Here is a 17813-nt window from a genome sequence, read left to right as displayed (position 1 = left end):
GGTTCGAGCCAAGAGAATTTGTCAGCTGGATGTAATACATATGGATTTGCTAGTACATACAGTGGGGGAAATAAGTATTTGATCCCTTGCTGATTTTGTAAGTTTGCCCACTGACAAAGACATGAGCAGCCCATAATTGAAGGGTAGGTTATTGGTAACAGTGAGAGATAGCACATCACAAATTAAATCCGGAAAATCACATTGTGGAAAGTATATGAATTTATTTGCATTCTGCAGAGGGAAATAAGTATTTGATCCCTCTGGCAAACAAGACCTAATACTTGGTGGCAAAACCCTTGTTGGCAAGCACAGCGGTCAGACGTCTTCTGTAGTTGATGATGAGGTTTGCACACATGTCAGGAGGAATTTTGGTCCACTCCTCTTTGCAGATCATCTCTAAATCATTAAGAGTTCTGGGCTGTCGCTTGGCAACTCGCAGCTTCAGCTCCCTCCATAAGTTTTCAATGGGATTAAGGTCTGGTGACTGGCTAGGCCACTCCATGACCCTAATGTGCTTCTTCCTGAGCCACTCCTTTGTTGCCTTGGCTGTATGTTTTGGGTCATTGTCGTGCTGGAAGACCCAGCCACGACCCATTTTTAAGGCCCTGGCGGAGGGAAGGAGGTTGTCACTCAGAATTGTACGGTACATGGCCCCATCCATTCTCCCATTGATGCGGTGAAGTAGTCCTGTGCCCTTAGCAGAGAAACACCCCCAAAACATAACATTTCCACCTCCATGCTTGACAGTGGGGACGGTGTTCTTTGGGTCATAGGCAGCATTCTCTTCCTCCAAACACGGCGAGTTGAGTTCATGCCAAAGAGCTCAATTTTTGTCTCATCTGACCACAGCACCTTCTCCCAATCACTCTCGGCATCATCCAGGTGTTCACTGGCAAACTTCAGACGGGCCGTCACATGTGCCTTCCGGAGCAGGGGGACCTTGCGGGCACTGCAGGATTGCAATCCGTTATGTCGTAATGTGTTACCAATGGTTTTCGTGGTGACAGTGGTCCCAGCTGCCTTGAGATCATTGACAAGTTCCCCCCTTGTAGTTGTAGGCTGATTTCTAACCTTCCTCATGATCAAGGATACCCCACGAGGTGAGATTTTGCGTGGAGCCCCAGATCTTTGTCGATTGACAGTCATTTTGTACTTCTTCCATTTTCTTACTATGGCACCAACAGTTGTCTCCTTCTCGCCCAGCGTCTTACTGATGGTTTTGTAGCCCATTCCAGCCTTGTGCAGGTGTATGATCTTGTCCCTGACATCCTTAGACAGCTCCTTGCTCTTGGCCATTTTGTAGAGGTTAGAGTCTGACTGATTCACTGAGTCTGTGGACAGGTGTCTTTCATACAGGTGACCATTGCCGACAGCTGTCTGTCATGCAGGTAACGAGTTGATTTGGAGCATCTACCTGGTCTGTAGGGGCCGGATCTCTTACTGGTTGGTGGGGGATCAAATACTTATTTCCCTCTGCAGAATGCAAATAAATTCATATACTTTCCACAATGTGATTTTCCGGATTTAATTTGTGATGTGCTATCTCTCACTGTTACCAATAACCTACCCTTCAATTATGGGCTGCTCATGTCTTTGTCAGTGGGCAAACTTACAAAATCAGCAAGGGATCAAATACTTATTTCCCCCACTGTACAGTACTCACCCCATGCTTGGAATAAACTCCCTGAGCCCATACGCCAGGCCCCTTCCCTGCCCATCTTCAAATCCTTGCTCAAAGCCCACCTCTTCAATGTCGCCTTCGGCACCTAACCACTACACCTCTAATCAGGAAATCTTGACTGCCCCAACTTGACATTTCGTCCTTTAGATTGTAAGCTCCTTCGAGCAGGGACTGGCCTTCTTTGTTAAACTGTACAGCACTGCATAACCCTAGTAGCGCTGTAGAAATGTTAAGTAGTAGTGGGAGCAAAGATTTTGCAAAACTATAAGTAGAAAATGAGTGACATCACTTGGGAGCTTCCACATATAAATGCTGGTACTTTTAGTTTTATAGGTTCTTTAAAATAGTTTATCCATTTATACATATTCCATCTTAATGAAAGTGTATCACAAACTAAACATACTCAAATATAAAATCAGACTAAAACACCATTGTCACTTTTAATTCATTTACCAACAATTGACAACATCTAAGGCACTGCCATCAAACAACTCCTGTCTCTTTATTCCTCTTGTCCTATCTAAACTGCGCATGATGAGCTCATGGATTCCACAAAGTAACCACCTCGCATATCCAATCCAAATTTCTTAAAAAAAAAAAAAACCTTTGTGGATAATTGCCTCTCATATTCCAAATGTTTTAAAAATAAATAAACCATCATAAGTTGTTTTTTACAAGCTGTAGTGTCTGTCTTTCGCCTTAATGTGATGATAACCAATACCATTCATGTGGACCAGCAATAGAGAATGTACTTCAAAATGCACTTTGCTTAGTGTAGGATTTGATAGATTTAACTCTCCTTCTGACCTCAATGGTCTTCCAAGATTATATATTTTATGAATATGTGACATACAGTGCTGAATCTTAAGCAATCTGGGGTATAGTCTTTTGATGGAAAGCACAGTTCTCCAATTTGGCATATAAGCCGCTGTCTCTGAGTCACCGAAGGACAGTCCGGACATGCTAAGTATGTTCTGAAGGAGAGGCGGAGAATATCAGGATATCATCTAGATAGATAACACAGGTGTAGAGATGGTCTCTGAAGGTCTCATTCATGAAATGTTGGAACACGGCAGAGTCCAAAGGGCATGACTAGGTATTTATAGTGTCCTTCGTGAATATTAAATGCCGTCTTCCACTCATCTTCCTCACTGGCCGAGGAAATAGACGTTCGAATGAACTCTTTTTGTAAGTTTTCTTGGATGTATTCGGTCATGGCCTGTAGTTCATGTTGAGAGAGGGTATAGACATGCCATTTTCCTGGTAAAAGGTTGATAGCGCAATCGAATTCCCAATGCGGTGGAAGGGTCAGGACCTGTTTCTTGCTGAAGACATCAGCAAAATCCTGGTAAATCACAGGAAGGCCACAAGGTAAGAGCCACTCACCAGGAAGTGCCACCATCACCAGGCGGACTGGTATTAAACAGGAATGGAAACACGATGGTCCCCAGACTGTGATCTCATTGGTGCTCCAATCGATCCATGGAGAGTGTGATTGTAGCCAGGGGAGCCTTGACACTAATGGGTGAATGGATTTAGGTAGAATGTAAAATTGGATGGTCTCGTGATGCAGAGTTCCCGCTTGAAGGGAAAGAGAAGCAGAGGTGGAGGTTATCAGACCGGCTAAGGGATCGCCAAGAATAGAGGAAATATTTAAGGCAGAGGTTAAAGATGCTACCGGGATCCAATATTGCTGGACCAGGTTCCCATTGATGAAATTCTCGGTGGCTCCTGAATCGATGAGAGCCAAAACGGTGATCTGACAAGTGTTCCACCACAGAATGACTGGGAGGACACATAAGGAGGTTGGGGATGAGGGAAGCAGGCCTAGAGTCACTTCTCCTGAGAGCTCTAGGCCTGCCTGTTTCCCTGTTTATGTGGACATTTAGTAACAAACTGCCCCGATTCTCCACAATATAGGCAGAGATGTGTGTTCACTGGCAATTCCTTTCTTCCTCGGAGAGACGATAGCGACCCATCACCATGGGTTCCTCGGTGATTTTGCTGGCAGGAGAGCAGAAGACAAGGGTTGCTGAAATCAGTGAGCCAGCCATGGGAATCGATGAGAGAGTTCCTTTTCCTCCTTATACACAGTGTGATAAGCTCTTCCAGGGTAGTGGAAAGATCTCGTCCATTGAGTTCATCCTTAATCCTTCCTGCCAGATCCTTCTGGCCACTAGGGCTTCTTGATTCCATCGAAGATCTGAGGCCAGGGTTCAGAAACAAACGGAGTAGGCCTCAATGGTGAGAGAGCCTTGCTGGAGGTGAAGAAGGTTGTTAGCCGCTGAAGAAGGTCGTCCGGGCTTATCGAAGAGTAGATGAAAACATATCAGAAAGGTTTGTAAGTTGGAGAGGACTGGATCCTGTTGTACCCATAGGGGCGAAGCCCAGCCCAAGGCTTGCCCGGACAAGAGTGAGACTATATAGGTGACCTTAACCTGATCGGAAGGGAAGTTGGCCAGCTTTAAGTCAAAATGCATCTGGCACTGATTCAAAAATCCTTGACAGGCTCTGGAGTTCCCGTCGAATTGCGGGGGATCAGGAACCCAAATCATAGATGTAGCCACAGGCTGAATTGCCAGACCAGAAGGACTTGGACCTGGCCATGTTGAACCACTCAGGGCTGCAAGCTGTGTACAAATGTCTTGCAAAACTCTGGAGAGATGTTGTAACTGACTCTGCTGCCGCTGCAGGGCCTGAGAGAGGTCTTGAATCATGGGCTTGTTAGATGAGCTCATGGCCTCAGCAATCTGTCACGCTTCTGTCAAGCTTGGTAGCACTAATGATGTGAGGCCTTGTGCCGTCGCCTAAAGCTGGGCTGCAGTACCTGTGGGAGAATCCCAGGGAAGTCAGGAGTGCCCCTGGCTTAGAGGTTTGCACCCTTTAGATGCCCAGGGATTGCATGAGAACAGCAAATGGTAAAAGAGTGCTTTTATTTATCTGTGAAGACCCAGATCCTGAGTGACTTAGTTGGAGCCAGAACTGGATTTATGAGTAACTGGAACTATATTGAAGAAGCTCGAAGTGTTAAGAAAGAAGGGAGTAATGGTGATTGTTGCCAAAGAGAAAGTGAGCCTGTGAGAAGAACAGACTGTCTTGCTTTAATTATTTTCCACCAATAAAGTTTTCTTTTTACTTTATACTGAACTTTGCCTGTGAGGTTTCCAAGCCTCTCCATCAATGACATTATCACATAAGGCTTTTTGGCCGATTCTCAGGCTGTCAATAGAGTTTATATGGTCTATCACGTCAAACTTTAGGTAGAATGACTGATGATAAATATGATGAAATTACCATCTACATTTTGAGTCAGCTTCAACGTGTGAGCTACCTAAGCATTACCACTGACCTCTGGTCCTCCCGAACCATGGAGGCTTATATTACAGTCACATCACATGGCATAGATGATGACTTCCATGCAATAAATGTTGTGCTGGGGTATGTAGCACTTGCTAGAGACACACACAGGTGACAATATGGCAGATGCCGTGGAAAGTGCAGTGAAGAAATGGAAGTTAGAAGGCAAAGTTTTTGCAGTTATTACTGATAATGCCATGTCAATGAAAAAAGCTGTTGGGAAACTTATTCGAAAAGGAATCTGTACTGCTCACCATAGCTGCTTCAGACACACTCTGCAGTTATGTGTGGAATATGGGCTGCGGTCTCATCTAGCAATCAATATATCAGCAATCAATCAATATATCAGCACTATACTCACTGGAAGTTTGAAAACTGCTCAAGAAATGCTGGGAATGCCAATGAAGAATCTCATTGCTGACAGAAATGCTGAGAATGCCAGTGAAGCAACTTATTGCTGACGTGAAAACATATTGAAACAGTACTTGCATTATGTTGTGAAGTGCAGCAACCTACTGGCTTAGCTTTAATAAGCAACAGCAATAAAACTACAAAGAAAGCTGCACCTAGACTCTGTTACTGAAGAAACACAATCAGCAAACTTGAAAGTTATCTTTGGCTTGAAAGAAGAGCTGGAGAAAAGTTTACTGCATAGATTTCAAGATATATTATTTGATAATTCATATAGGTTAAGCAGATTCCTGGATCTGAGATTCAACTCAACCTATGGTGAAGTATCAGATGTCATTGCAGTCGCAACTCAAGAGATCGTAAAAATGCAAACCACTGATGTACAGTTGCCAGTCAGCACAGCCTCTGTGGAGGTTGATCACACATCATTGGCCATTCCAGATCTTAGAACACAGGATGTGGATAAGCTTCAACATAAACGCAGTTTCTGGGAAACAGTGAAAGATACCAATGTTGCAGCTAAGAAAGCCAGACCTCCAATCACAATCAGACTGTGACAGCGATGTTCAAATCAGATGTAGTACAGAACTTGCCTGCTATAAACATGAAGAAACATTGAAAACTGGTGGTGATGTTTTTAGTTCCTGGTATACACGGAAGTTTCTGTGTATGCCAGCAATTTCTGTGTTGTCAGAAATCATTTTTCTGCAGCTGTACAAATTTATATCTACAGGATGCAATTGTCTGAAGCTGTTCAAAGTGGACAAATTGATTTTTCTCCATAAAAACTGGAAAATGTACCCAACCTAACTTTCCTTTTGACATTATGTAAAACTGCTCACACTAAGAGTTCATATTACAGCTAGGCCTTGTTTTTTTATTATTTGTTTATTTATTAGGATTTATTTACCGCCTTTTTGAAGGAATTCACTCAAGGTGGTGTACAATAAGAATAAATCAAACATGAGCAATAGACAATTACAGCAGTAAAAACATTCAAATAACAATACAAACTATGGCATAGTATACTACTTACAATGCCAACCCAATACGTAGTAAGAACATTTTAATTGACAGTGTAGGGTATAAGCAAAGATGGAACATATAGATAGGTAAGAGCATAAGAGGAGTTAGAAAATAAGGTGACTAATTTAAAGAAAGGTGCACATGAAGTCAGAGAGATGGTTAAATATTATCTCAGCTAGGGTAGGAGTGTATAAAACATATCCCGCTGCAGTATGTGCAGCCCGTGTCACTCCTTGTGTGTGTGAGTGAGACTAACAAGTTAGTTACTTCTTCCATTAAAGACCTGGTTGAAAAGCCAAGTTTTCACCTGCTTCCTGAAGTAGAGATAACCTTGTGTTAAGCGGAGCCTTTCAGAGAGTGCATTCCAGAGTGTGGGGGCTACTCCACAGAAGGCTCACTTGCGTGTTGTAATGTCTTTTGGTTAGGGATACTCCTTGGGAGCACCTTAGTATCCTTGGAGGTATGTAGAGGATCATCCTATTCTTCAGGTACTCGGGCCATTTCCTTTAAGGGCCTTGAAGATCAGATATGGAGTTTTAAATTTAGCCCTGTATTGTACTGGTAGCCAGTGACGTTTTTGTAAAAATGGTGTGATGTGGTCACGTCGCTTGCAACCTTTTATTAGTCTTGCTGCAGCATTCTGAATCAGTTGGAGCTGGTGCAGGCCATTTGTAGTCAGACCAATGTTTAGTGTATTACAGTAATCCAGTCAATGTTATCATGGCATGCACAACTGGGATAAGATTTACCTTCTCTGTGTAACGAGAGAGGCAGCGTAGTTGTCACAAATAGTAGAAGCAGCTCTTGAAGGTTGCTTGGATTTGGGGAATCAGAGTAAGTGTCGAATCTAACTGTATTCCAAGGTTCCTGACTTGTGATTTGAGGGGGAGTTTGTACTTCCCAAAAGAGATTTTGATGTTAGGTATGTATTCACTTGTGTTAGGGACCTGCTACTTACTGTAACCAAGGGAAGTATTGCCTTACCAATTTGCTTCATTTCTTTGAAGGCATGAATAAACATGTCGGTGAAGGTGAGCCAGTTGATGTAGTATATCTAGATTTTCCAAAAGCATTTGACAAAGTTCCTTATGAGAAACTCCTAAGAAAATTAGACTCACGGGATAAGAAGCAACGCTCTGTTGTGGATTAGGAATTGGTTATTGGACAAAAAACAAAGGATAGGAGGGTTAAGTGCCCATTTTTTTTTCAGTGGAGGAGGGTGAATTGTGGAGTGCCACAGGGATCTGTACTGGGACCAGTGCTATTTAACATGTTTATAAACGATCTGGAAATCAGAATGGCAAGTGAGGTGATTAAATTTGCAGATGATACAAAACTATTCAAAGTGGTTAAAACACATGATGTCATGGCAAAACATTCTATGTTGAGTCCATCGATCCCCCAGGGGGTCACAGGATGGTAGTAGATTCCGAGTGTTGCAGGGTTCAGTAGCGGATGCTGATTTATTTATTTTCTTCTATTCTTTCTTTTTTTTTTCTTTTGTTATCTTGGTAAGGAGCTGTTATGGAACACCCATCATGTTACGTTTAATACTAATATTAATATTTTTCTTTGAAGGCTGGTTTGGCTTGTGGAGGGGGAAGGGGGAGGGGAGGGGGGAGTTTTAGTTAAAGATTCCTGACAGGTTTGCTATGCACTCATGAAGTTTTGATACTATATAAAGTACATTGTAATGTTACTTTTGCCAGTGAATTTGAAATTGATTAGTATGTTTTGTCTGGGAGTGATCCCGTTGTGAAGGGGGGGTGGTCTTGTAAGCTCATAAAATTTCAATAAAAATTTTTTATTTAAAAAAAAAAGTGGTTAAAACAGATGCGGGCTGTGAAAAATGGAAGGAAGACCATAGGAAATTGGAAGACTGGGCATCCAAATAGCAGATGAAAATTAATGTGGACAATGCAAAGTGATGCGCATTGGGAAGAATAATCCAAAATATAGTTAACTAATGCTAGGGTCCTCCTTGGGAGTCAGCATGGGGACATCAAAGCATGTCATGCATACCTCCTACCCACCCCCATCCTCCCACCCTGTCAGACTGTCATGGTAATGCTTGAATGTTTTCACTTATATACACTGTCAGCTAACACATTTGCTTATTTCCGATCTGACGAAGAAGGGCAACCTTCGAAAGCTAATCAAGAAATGTATTAAGTTATGTCCAATAAAAAAGGTATCATCTTATTTTCTTTTCCATGTTTTATTTTGTTTGATTTCTATTGATAGTCAGTGCACTGAAAGCTTCTGTCCAATGTGTGGCGGTAGCCAAAAAAGCAAACAGGATGCTAGGAATTGTTAGGAAAGGGATGGCAAATAAAACCAAGAATACTATAATGCCTCTTTATCGCTCCATTTTGTGAACTAACTTTGAATATTATGTTCAATTCTGTTCTCCATATCTCAAAAAAATATATAGCGGAATTAAAAAAGGTTCAAAGAAGAGCAACCAAAATGATAAAGGGGATGGAACTCATTTCATATGAGGAGTTTAAGGAGGTTAGTGCTCTTCAGCTTGGAAAAGAGATATGATTGAGGTCTACAAAATCCTGAGGGCCCCTTTTACTAAGCCGCGTAGGTGCCTACACGCCAAAATGGAGTTACTGCCTGACTACCACGTGTCTCTTGCGGTAATTTCATTTTTGGTGCGCATCCGAAAAATATTTTTTCTTTTCTGATGCACGAAGCAGACGCACGCCAAGTGGCATCTGATGCATGTAGGTCATTACTGCCCAAATTCTTTACCGCTAGGTCTATGGCTGGCGGTAAGGTCGCAGACCCAAAATGGACGCGCAGCAATTTTGATTTTGCTGCATGTCCATTTTCGGGGGAAAAAAGAGGGCTTTTTGACAGGTGCACTGCAAAATGATTCTGCACACGCCCAAAACCCGCGCCTACACTACAGCAAGCCATTTTTCAGCACGCCTTTGTAAAAGGACCCCTGAGTGATGTAGAAGGTGTAAAAACGAATCAATTTTTTTACTCTTTCAAAAAGTACAGTGACTAGGAGATACTCAATGAAGTTACGTGGAAATACTTTTAATACAAATAGGAAGAAATATTTTTTCACTCAACAAATAGTTAAGCTCTGAAAGTCATTGCCAGGGCATGTGGTATCAGAGGTTAGTGTATCTGGGTTTAAAAAAGGTTTGCACAAGTTCCTGGAGGAAAAGTCCATAGTCTGCTATTGAGATAGACACGGGGAAGCCACTGCTTGTGCTGGGATTGGTAGCATAGAATGTTGCTAGTATTTGGATTTCTGCCAGGTACACGTGACCTGGCTTGACCACTGTTGGAAACAGAATACTGGGCTATATGGACCATTGGTCTGACCCTGTATTACTGTTCTTATGTTATGTTCTTAAGTTTTACTCTGCTAAATTGGTGAAATACTCATAATTTAGATTTCATATATCGACTGACTTTTAGTAATTAGGGCCATGTTTACTAAGTCGCGTTAGCGTTTTTAATACGCCTACAATTAACGCGTTAACTGTGTAGGCACCTATAGGGATATTGTAGGCGCATACATGGTTAACGTGCGTATATTGTTAATGTGCATTAAAAACACTAACACGCCTAAGACCACCCGAACCCTCGTCCACTCGCTCGTTACCTCTCGTCTTGACTATTGCAACCTTCTCCTCGCTGGCCTCCTGCTTAGCCACCTATCCCCCTTCAATCTGTCCAAAATTCCGCCGCACGTCTTATCTACCGCGTGAACCGATACTCTCATATCACCCCTCTCCTCAAGTCGCTTCACTGGCTCCCGATCCGCTACCGTATACAGTTCAAGCTTCTCCTATTGACCTTCAAGTGCACTCAATCTGCAGCCCCCCATTACCTCTCTACCCTCCTCTCCCCATATGTTCCCACCCGTAACCTCCGCTCTCAGGACAAATCACTCCTTTCTGTACCCTTCTCCACCACCGCTAACTCCAGACTCCGCCCCTTCTGCCTCGCATCACCTTATGCCTGGAACAGACTTCCTGAGCCCATACGCCATGCTCCCTCCCTGCCCATTTTCAAGTCCTTACTCAAGGCCCATCTCTTCTCCCTTGCTTTTGGTGCCTAACCACCTTCCCATTCCTGATACCTACACTGACTACATAGTTTTTACCTTTAGATTGTAAGCTCTCTTGAGCAGGGACTGTCCTTCCCCATGTTTAAACTTGTACAGCGCTGCGTAACCCTGGCAGCGCTATAGAAATGCTAAGTAGTAGTAGTAGTATAATGCAGCTTAGTAAACAGGGCCCTTAATTTGCTATTAGACAAACTATAAGGTTAAATTTGTTATTAAAATTATTGATTAGGCCTACTAGGCTTACCTGTACATCAGAGACAGACAGACACAGAATAAGCCATAAGTAAATCATTAGTTTAGGCCTATTGAATATTCCAGCTCTTTTTTTTTGGTATAGCAAATTAGCAACTTATTATTTTCTATTTGCAGTAAACGTTATCATTTTTTTTTGGTTACCTTAACTTGTTCGAGTTTTGTGTGTTAAACTTTATAAATAAAAAGAGAAAAAAAACAATGAGAAGCACAATGTTGTGAAAACTCTCTCTAGTTGTCTAGTATGTCTACTTTACAGTTTTATATTGTAAGCCTACACATTGGAGCCGACTCTGTGGGTGCTGTGGGTGCTTGAGCACCCCCAATATTGAGAAAATTCCTTGTATGTGTCCAGGGAGGGGTTATTTCCATTGGGCTTAGCACCCCCAATAATTTTGAAAAGTTGGCTCCTATGAGCCTACACACCATATTCAGTTCACAACTTCACATAAATATAACACACCTAATCTACTCGGTTCCATAGTATCCTTAAAGATTTGAATGGAATTGAAAACATTTTGGCCGAATCGGTCAGCACTAGTGTAAGTGGATATGCCAGCATCCCTATCCCTCACGTGTATAGTGACTAACCGGCTATATCGCGAATATGAAATTGCAGGTAGCCAAGATGATTAGTACTACCTTTTTCAAACTAAGAGTTGTATGAAGGCTGAAGGATTATTTATCTTCTGAGAAGTTTTGTCTAGTGGTTCAAAGTATAGTAATGCTTCACTTTGATTGCTGTAATGCATTATTGTTAGGTTCAGCAAAATACGTTCTATAATCATTACAGATTGCACAAAACGCTGCAGCACTTGCTCTTCTGGAAACAAATCTTTCCAAACATATTGCTCCTGTTTTTGTTTCTTCATTGGTTTCCTATTGCCTACAGAGTGCAAGATAAGATTCTACTGTTGGTGTTTTAAGGTGATAACCAACAAAATTTCACTGATAATCTTAAGGTTATCAATAGAAATCAAACAAAATAAAACATGGAAAAGAAAATAAGATGATACCTTTTTTATTGGACATAACTTAATACATTTCTTGATTAGCTTACGAAGGTTGCCCTTCTTCGTCAGATCGGAAATGTATTAAGTTATGTCCAATAAAAAAGGTATCATCTTATTTTCTTTTCCATGTTTTATTTTGTTTGATTTCTATTGATGACCTTAAGAGTGGACTAACACGGCTACCACACTCCTCTACTGATAATCTTAGCAAGTCTGAATATACATCAGCCTTCTAGGTCTTTGAGGTCTGCATCCTCTAATCTGCTCGATGTTCCCTCTTTCAAGACTGTTTTTCCATATCGCTGGACCTAGACCGTGGAATTCTTTGCCAGACCATCTCTGAGCCTTACACAGTGTAGGCAAATTCAAAAAAGCTCTAAAAAATGTTGTTTTTCAGCAAGCTTTTGAGATCCCCTTTTAAGAGTAAATTTCAAACCTCTTGTACAGTGATAATGCAGATTTGATTATGATGTATGTCTGAAAATTGTCTAATTACTGTGAATGTATATTGTTCCCTGCTCAGTATTGTAGATGTGCGGGTTATACATTTTTCAAATAAATAAGTAAATAAATAAAATTCAAGCGCTGGTCGGCTAAGTTTAGTGGGCAAATGGGACTGCATAAATAGCAGTCGTATCTTTGCCAGCTATTAACTTAACCGGTCAGTGCTAAATATTCACATAACTGGTTAAGTTAGAGGCGCCCAAAAAAAAACCAGATATTGAATGCTGGTCACCGAAAACAGCCCGGCATTGAATATCCAGGGTCAGTGCCACCATGCTGCCTGGCCTGCTGAATATTGGGGGGATTTGTTTAAAGTAACTTTATGTTTTTGAAATATCTAAACAGTGCAACACTGGGGCTGTTGCTTACTATGAAAATTGCATCCCGCTAGACGTCTGTACAGAGAAATCCCGTTTTTATATTTGTGGTTAAATCAGTTGTGCATAAAATTGGATTTTTAGTTTGTAACTGAATAATTATACAAACTAAGAGGCCCTTTTACTAAGCACTAACACGTGTTTACCACAGGGTAAAAAGCACTACCGTGGTGCTTTGTTTTTGTTTTTTTTTGTTTTAGTGCTGGGAACGTGTTTTGGGGGCAGAGAGTAGGCATGCCTAGTGTTAATCAGTTAGCGTAGCTATGTTGACGCGCACCATCTGATTAGTGTGTGATTAGCACAGGAGCCCTTACTGCCTAGAAAATAGATGTCAGTAAGTGCTCCCATGCTAATGACTACACGCTAATGGGGAAATTAACATGTAGCCATCAATAGGGGAAATAGGAAATGCAGCCATTTTACAGCCATGCTAAACGTGGCCTCAGCACATGGGAAAGCCCCAAGCTACTGATACTGGAGGCCACAGCTTAGTAAACCACATGGTAGCCAACTCTGGCCTTTTGCATTATATCAAGGTTTTGTAAATAACTAAATACATAAATAAAAGGGCCTCTAAAATTGGTAAAAACAAAAAGGGTTAGCTGCAAATCTGATACAAATATGTAGTTGGCCACTAGATGTCACTGTTGTCTCACTTGTGGATCATTTTAATAGGTTGTATAAAAACAGGAGTTGTTCCTTAATAAAATTAATAGGTTTGCAGGGTAATAATAATAGGTTTGCGGGGTTTGTAGAGCCTCTCACAGTGATGAGTTTCCCTGGTATTTGTTTGCTAATATGTTTTTAAATACATTATTATAGATATGGCCATTTGTCTTCATGGCAAATCAAACAGATTCCCATTCCAGAGCTGGCAGCTGCAGATTGTCTTGTGGTGACCTGGGTGACAAACAGACAGAAACACCTGCAGTTTGTTAAGAATGATCTTTTGCCTCATTGGTCTGTGGAAGTTCTGGCTGAATGGCATTGGGTTAAAGTAAGCTCCTAAGCTATTTTTTTTGTCTTTTTGTATGCATATGCCTTATGTCTTCTTGACTTTCTCAGAAGCAAAATTTCATAGTTTTCAGATGAAATATTAAACTATAATTGAAAGAGAATTATTTTTCTGTGCCTGACTTTTAAATATGAAATTTTTCCTGACAAATTCCTTTTGTTGCAGATTACCAGAGCTGGGGAATTTGTGTTTCCATTAGATTCCCTGCACAAGAAACCTTATGAAGTTCTCGTGTTGGGGAGGGTTAGACGAAGCACAGACTCACCGTCAAGGTATGGCACACATACTTTTCTAACTTAAGGCACTGTATCTTTTTGCACCTTTTGTAAATGTTCCTCTTACACCACCAGAAAACATTCTAATCTGTTTGGTACAGATGATTTTGCAGGAGTTTTGGAAATCAGTTGTACTTCAATTATGAAAGACTGTGTTGATGTGAAAACAACTAAATGGCTTCTGCACAGTGGCATTTTTCTTTCATGAGATTGTTCTCTTGGGAGAGTAAATTAGAATATGACAGCATCCTTTAAAAGAAATATGACATACATTTTTCTGTCTTGTTTCAACAGGGAAACAGAAGCAGATGCGTTTCCACTTCCCAACCACAAGATAATTGTCAGTGTGCCATGTATGCTCCATTCATATAAACCTCCACTTGCTGGTATGTTGTTCCTGACAAGCGTCACACATTAGAGTGGGTACAGAGGTACAGAGGTCTAGAAATGCCCACCAGTGAAATAATATTCTTTTTTTGTTTTAATAGTTGTGTAGCTTTGAGGGAGAGCAGGTGCTAGCTACCTCATCAGAGGGCTTAGTGTGGTGATGATTCACAATGATGATCCCAAATCCAATTGATAAATTGGGGGGAGGGAGTGCAAGGATGACTTTTCGACTTATGGAGTCTATCTGAGATGAGTGAAGCCATCTCAAATTCCCCAAATTTATTTCAGTAAACCATGCCCACAGGAAAACCTTTGGTCATGAGCAGGGTTTAGAGATGTCATTGTGGATAATGATTTTTGACTCATCTTCAATCAGAATCCTTTTACTACTACTACTACTAATATTTAACATTTCTAAAGCGCTACCAGGGTTGCGCAGCGCTGTACAATTAACAAAGAAGGACAACCTTTTAGTCTGCATGTTGAGTTACAGCACATCAGTACAATATAGTCTGTGTCCAGTTCTGTGGCATTGTACCAGGGTTTGGGGAATAAGCTGGGGTCAGCCAAACTCATTTCAAAGACCTCATCTGATTAATTAGGGTCTCTTTTACTAAACTGTGCTAGCGATTCTCAGCGCGGCAATTCTGACAAAGCCCATTACTGTGAACGGGCTTCATCGGCATTGCTGCACAGGGAATCGCTAGTGTGGTTTGTTAAAAGAGGCCCTTAAGTTGTGAGGACAGAAAGGTCAGTCTGCTGTATGGGCCAAGTTAGTGGCAGTGATAATAATACTTCTTATCATTGTGGGCAATCATCCCATAATTAGAGAAGCAGGTTTCCAAGAAAAGTAAGAGTAAAATCTCACTTTTTTTCTAAGTGAATTTTGAAGAGACCACGTTCTATTCAATCAGTGGTGATGAATCTCTATGTTCTTCTGTGTAATCACATTTGAAATTGCATTCTTTTTCATGTGTAACTCTGGATCAGAAACTGCTTAAACCAGAGTGTTCTCACTGGTGTTCTTGATGGCATTTGGATGTATAGGAGAAACCCAAGCTACATGCACAAGTTAATTTCTCACCATTTAAAAAGATGTTGGAATTTGGTGGAAATCCTGCTGGTGGCTGCCATTGTATTATTCTGTTATAATTATTATTTAGTTTTAATTTTCTTCAATAGCAAATTCCCAAACACTGCCCTTACGTAGTACTACATTTCATGTGAATTTATGCCTGAGTTGTATACAGAAGAAGGTGATTTAATATTTAGGTTCCTCAAATATATACCATTTATAATCTTTGCAGATTTCTGTTAATAGAATGATTTCCCCAAAATCAGAGAAAAGATGGACTAGAGGTTAAGAGAAGACTGGTGCAGCTTTTCTGATTTGTGATGGTACCGGGCTAAATAAGTGCGATACTTTAATTTGTCAGCAGAGAGCAGTTTAACCACACTAGTAGACTGTTAACAGCAATCTGAAAAAAAAAAAAAGTTGTAATATTGAGGGAAAAATTGTGATAACTCGCATGCATCCTTTATGCTTTAAGTAGCAGCAAAGATGGAAACATTGGTATTTATTATTATTCTCCATCATTTTCTTGCTTGCTGCTATTGTAAAGAATATATTTGGATGCCCTTGTAGCCTGTTAATGAATGATTGTATCAATTTATTTCTCTGCCTCACATTGGAGAACAAGATGCAAATTAAAGTAAGCCATCAAAAAGAGACATTCTGTTTCCTGCAGTGCCTTTAACTATGAAATCATGGCCGTAGGGGTTTTTGGTGAACCATGTTCTGTGTTTAATGTTCACAGCTTTAATATGTCATTATAAAGGTACTTAAATTGCTTTATGCAAATTGTTAAAGCGAAATTTTATTGCTCATGGTTTTGATTCAAATAACAGCAGGCTTTGCTTCCGGTTTAACCTATTAGTGCTGGAAAACTTTAATGTTGCATTCTGTCTTCCAAGAGTGTTTTTGGTGAGCTCTCTGATCACAGATGCTATCATATAGGCTACCTTTAAGTTTTCACAAGTTTCTGTTAAAAATGCAATGATAAATTGCAGTTATTCTGATAAAAATGTATGAAGTAATTTAAAAGGAAATCATCATTTTCATTTTTAGCAGTACTGACAAACTGGAAATTATTATGATAGCTTTAGACCCGATGCTGAAAATGGTACTATACCTCTTTGATGTTTGTATTGTTCATATCCCTTGATGGTGGCGTGTTTTCCATGATACAGATATCTAAAATATAACTTTGGATTAAGGCTGCCTCTCTCCTCAGATGTAATCTGTATCTTCAAGTAATCAGTGATGCCAGTATTCAAAAAAAAAGCTGAGCGGTTACATTTATGCCTCTAAAGTTTGTCCTTTATTTTCAGCAAAACTTAGAAACATAAGTTCTCAGATGAAAGTTCACCTAAATCTAGGATCTTAAAGGTTAGGCTTCTAAATTTGCCCATATTTAGGAGTCTGAAAATAGTGCTGAGCATAGGCGCCCGGTATAAGAGGCTTGGAGAGGCTAAGCCTCCCCTGCTGTGCTCTGAGGGGTTTAAATTGTTGATTTACCTCCATCCTCACAGCAGGAGCTGCAGTGAAAGCCCTCTAGCCTTGTGAATCAGTTGTAGAAATTGGTTTATGGTTTGTTTACCTTACTGCTGGGGGGGGGGGGGGTTGGCTGGAGGTGTCCTGGGTTGCCAGGGAGATATTTAACGAGGATGACTTCCTGACCTGCACTGAGGACAGATAGCAGCAGAATCGGATACTGGACCAGCATGATCAGAAAAAGTCACCAGACAACAAAGGTAGAAAAGATCATTTTATTTTCATTATAGTGGTTGGAATATGTCCACTTTGAGAATCAGGTGCTCAACATTAAAAGTTTATATTTATTTATTTACTTATTTATGGCATTTTATCCCACATTAATTAGGGTGTTTTGTGGCTCTACATGAGAATTGTGATGATATGATCCCTTGTTTCATATTGTTGACGGTCTGCATTTTCCGTATGGGTGGTATATTGGTGTATTAGGTTCTGCACAGTATAATATTTATGGTACAGTAAGGTTCTGAGTGTGTTTTTGCACAAAGTTGTGCATAGTGTTTTGCAGTTGAGCGATTGTGCTTAGAATATGCTTTGAGCAACCACTTTATTCTTTGACATATGATACATATCTAATATCTAAATTTAATAAAGGGTATTAATTGTGACTTTTATTTTTATTTATTTATTTTTTCTGTGTGTTATCAGACAATTATGGATTTAAGCTCCACCCCTGGCCCCACCCCTAACCCCACTCCCTTTTAGCCTCCCCAAACAGTTGGGCCACCGACCGCCTATGGTGCTGAGCTTCTAGATTTGTTCCCCCTGTCCTAAATCCACCCCTGTTTTCACCTGCTTCAGC

At 40.7% G+C, this 17813-nt stretch overlaps 1 protein-coding gene across 2 annotated transcripts in view; it reads left to right on the top strand.

Moving 5' to 3' along the window:
• The window catches only part of METTL4 (methyltransferase like 4), a 118929-nt gene that overhangs the window by 68990 nt on the left and 32126 nt on the right, over positions 1–17813 (top strand). For both annotated transcript variants that reach the window (XM_030190117.1, XM_030190119.1), the window contains 3 exons: positions 13543–13717; positions 13901–14007; positions 14305–14396. In XM_030190117.1, coding sequence (XP_030045977.1) covers positions 13543–13717; positions 13901–14007; positions 14305–14396 — 374 coding nt within the window. The remainder of the gene's footprint in view (positions 1–13542; positions 13718–13900; positions 14008–14304; positions 14397–17813) is intronic.

Source organism: Microcaecilia unicolor, chromosome 1 (assembly GCF_901765095.1).
Source record: "Microcaecilia unicolor chromosome 1, aMicUni1.1, whole genome shotgun sequence".
NCBI classification, from domain to species: Eukaryota; Metazoa; Chordata; class Amphibia; order Gymnophiona; family Siphonopidae; genus Microcaecilia; species Microcaecilia unicolor.
Note: the sequence above shows the minus strand (reverse complement) of the source record. Positions and strands in the feature narration are given on the sequence as shown.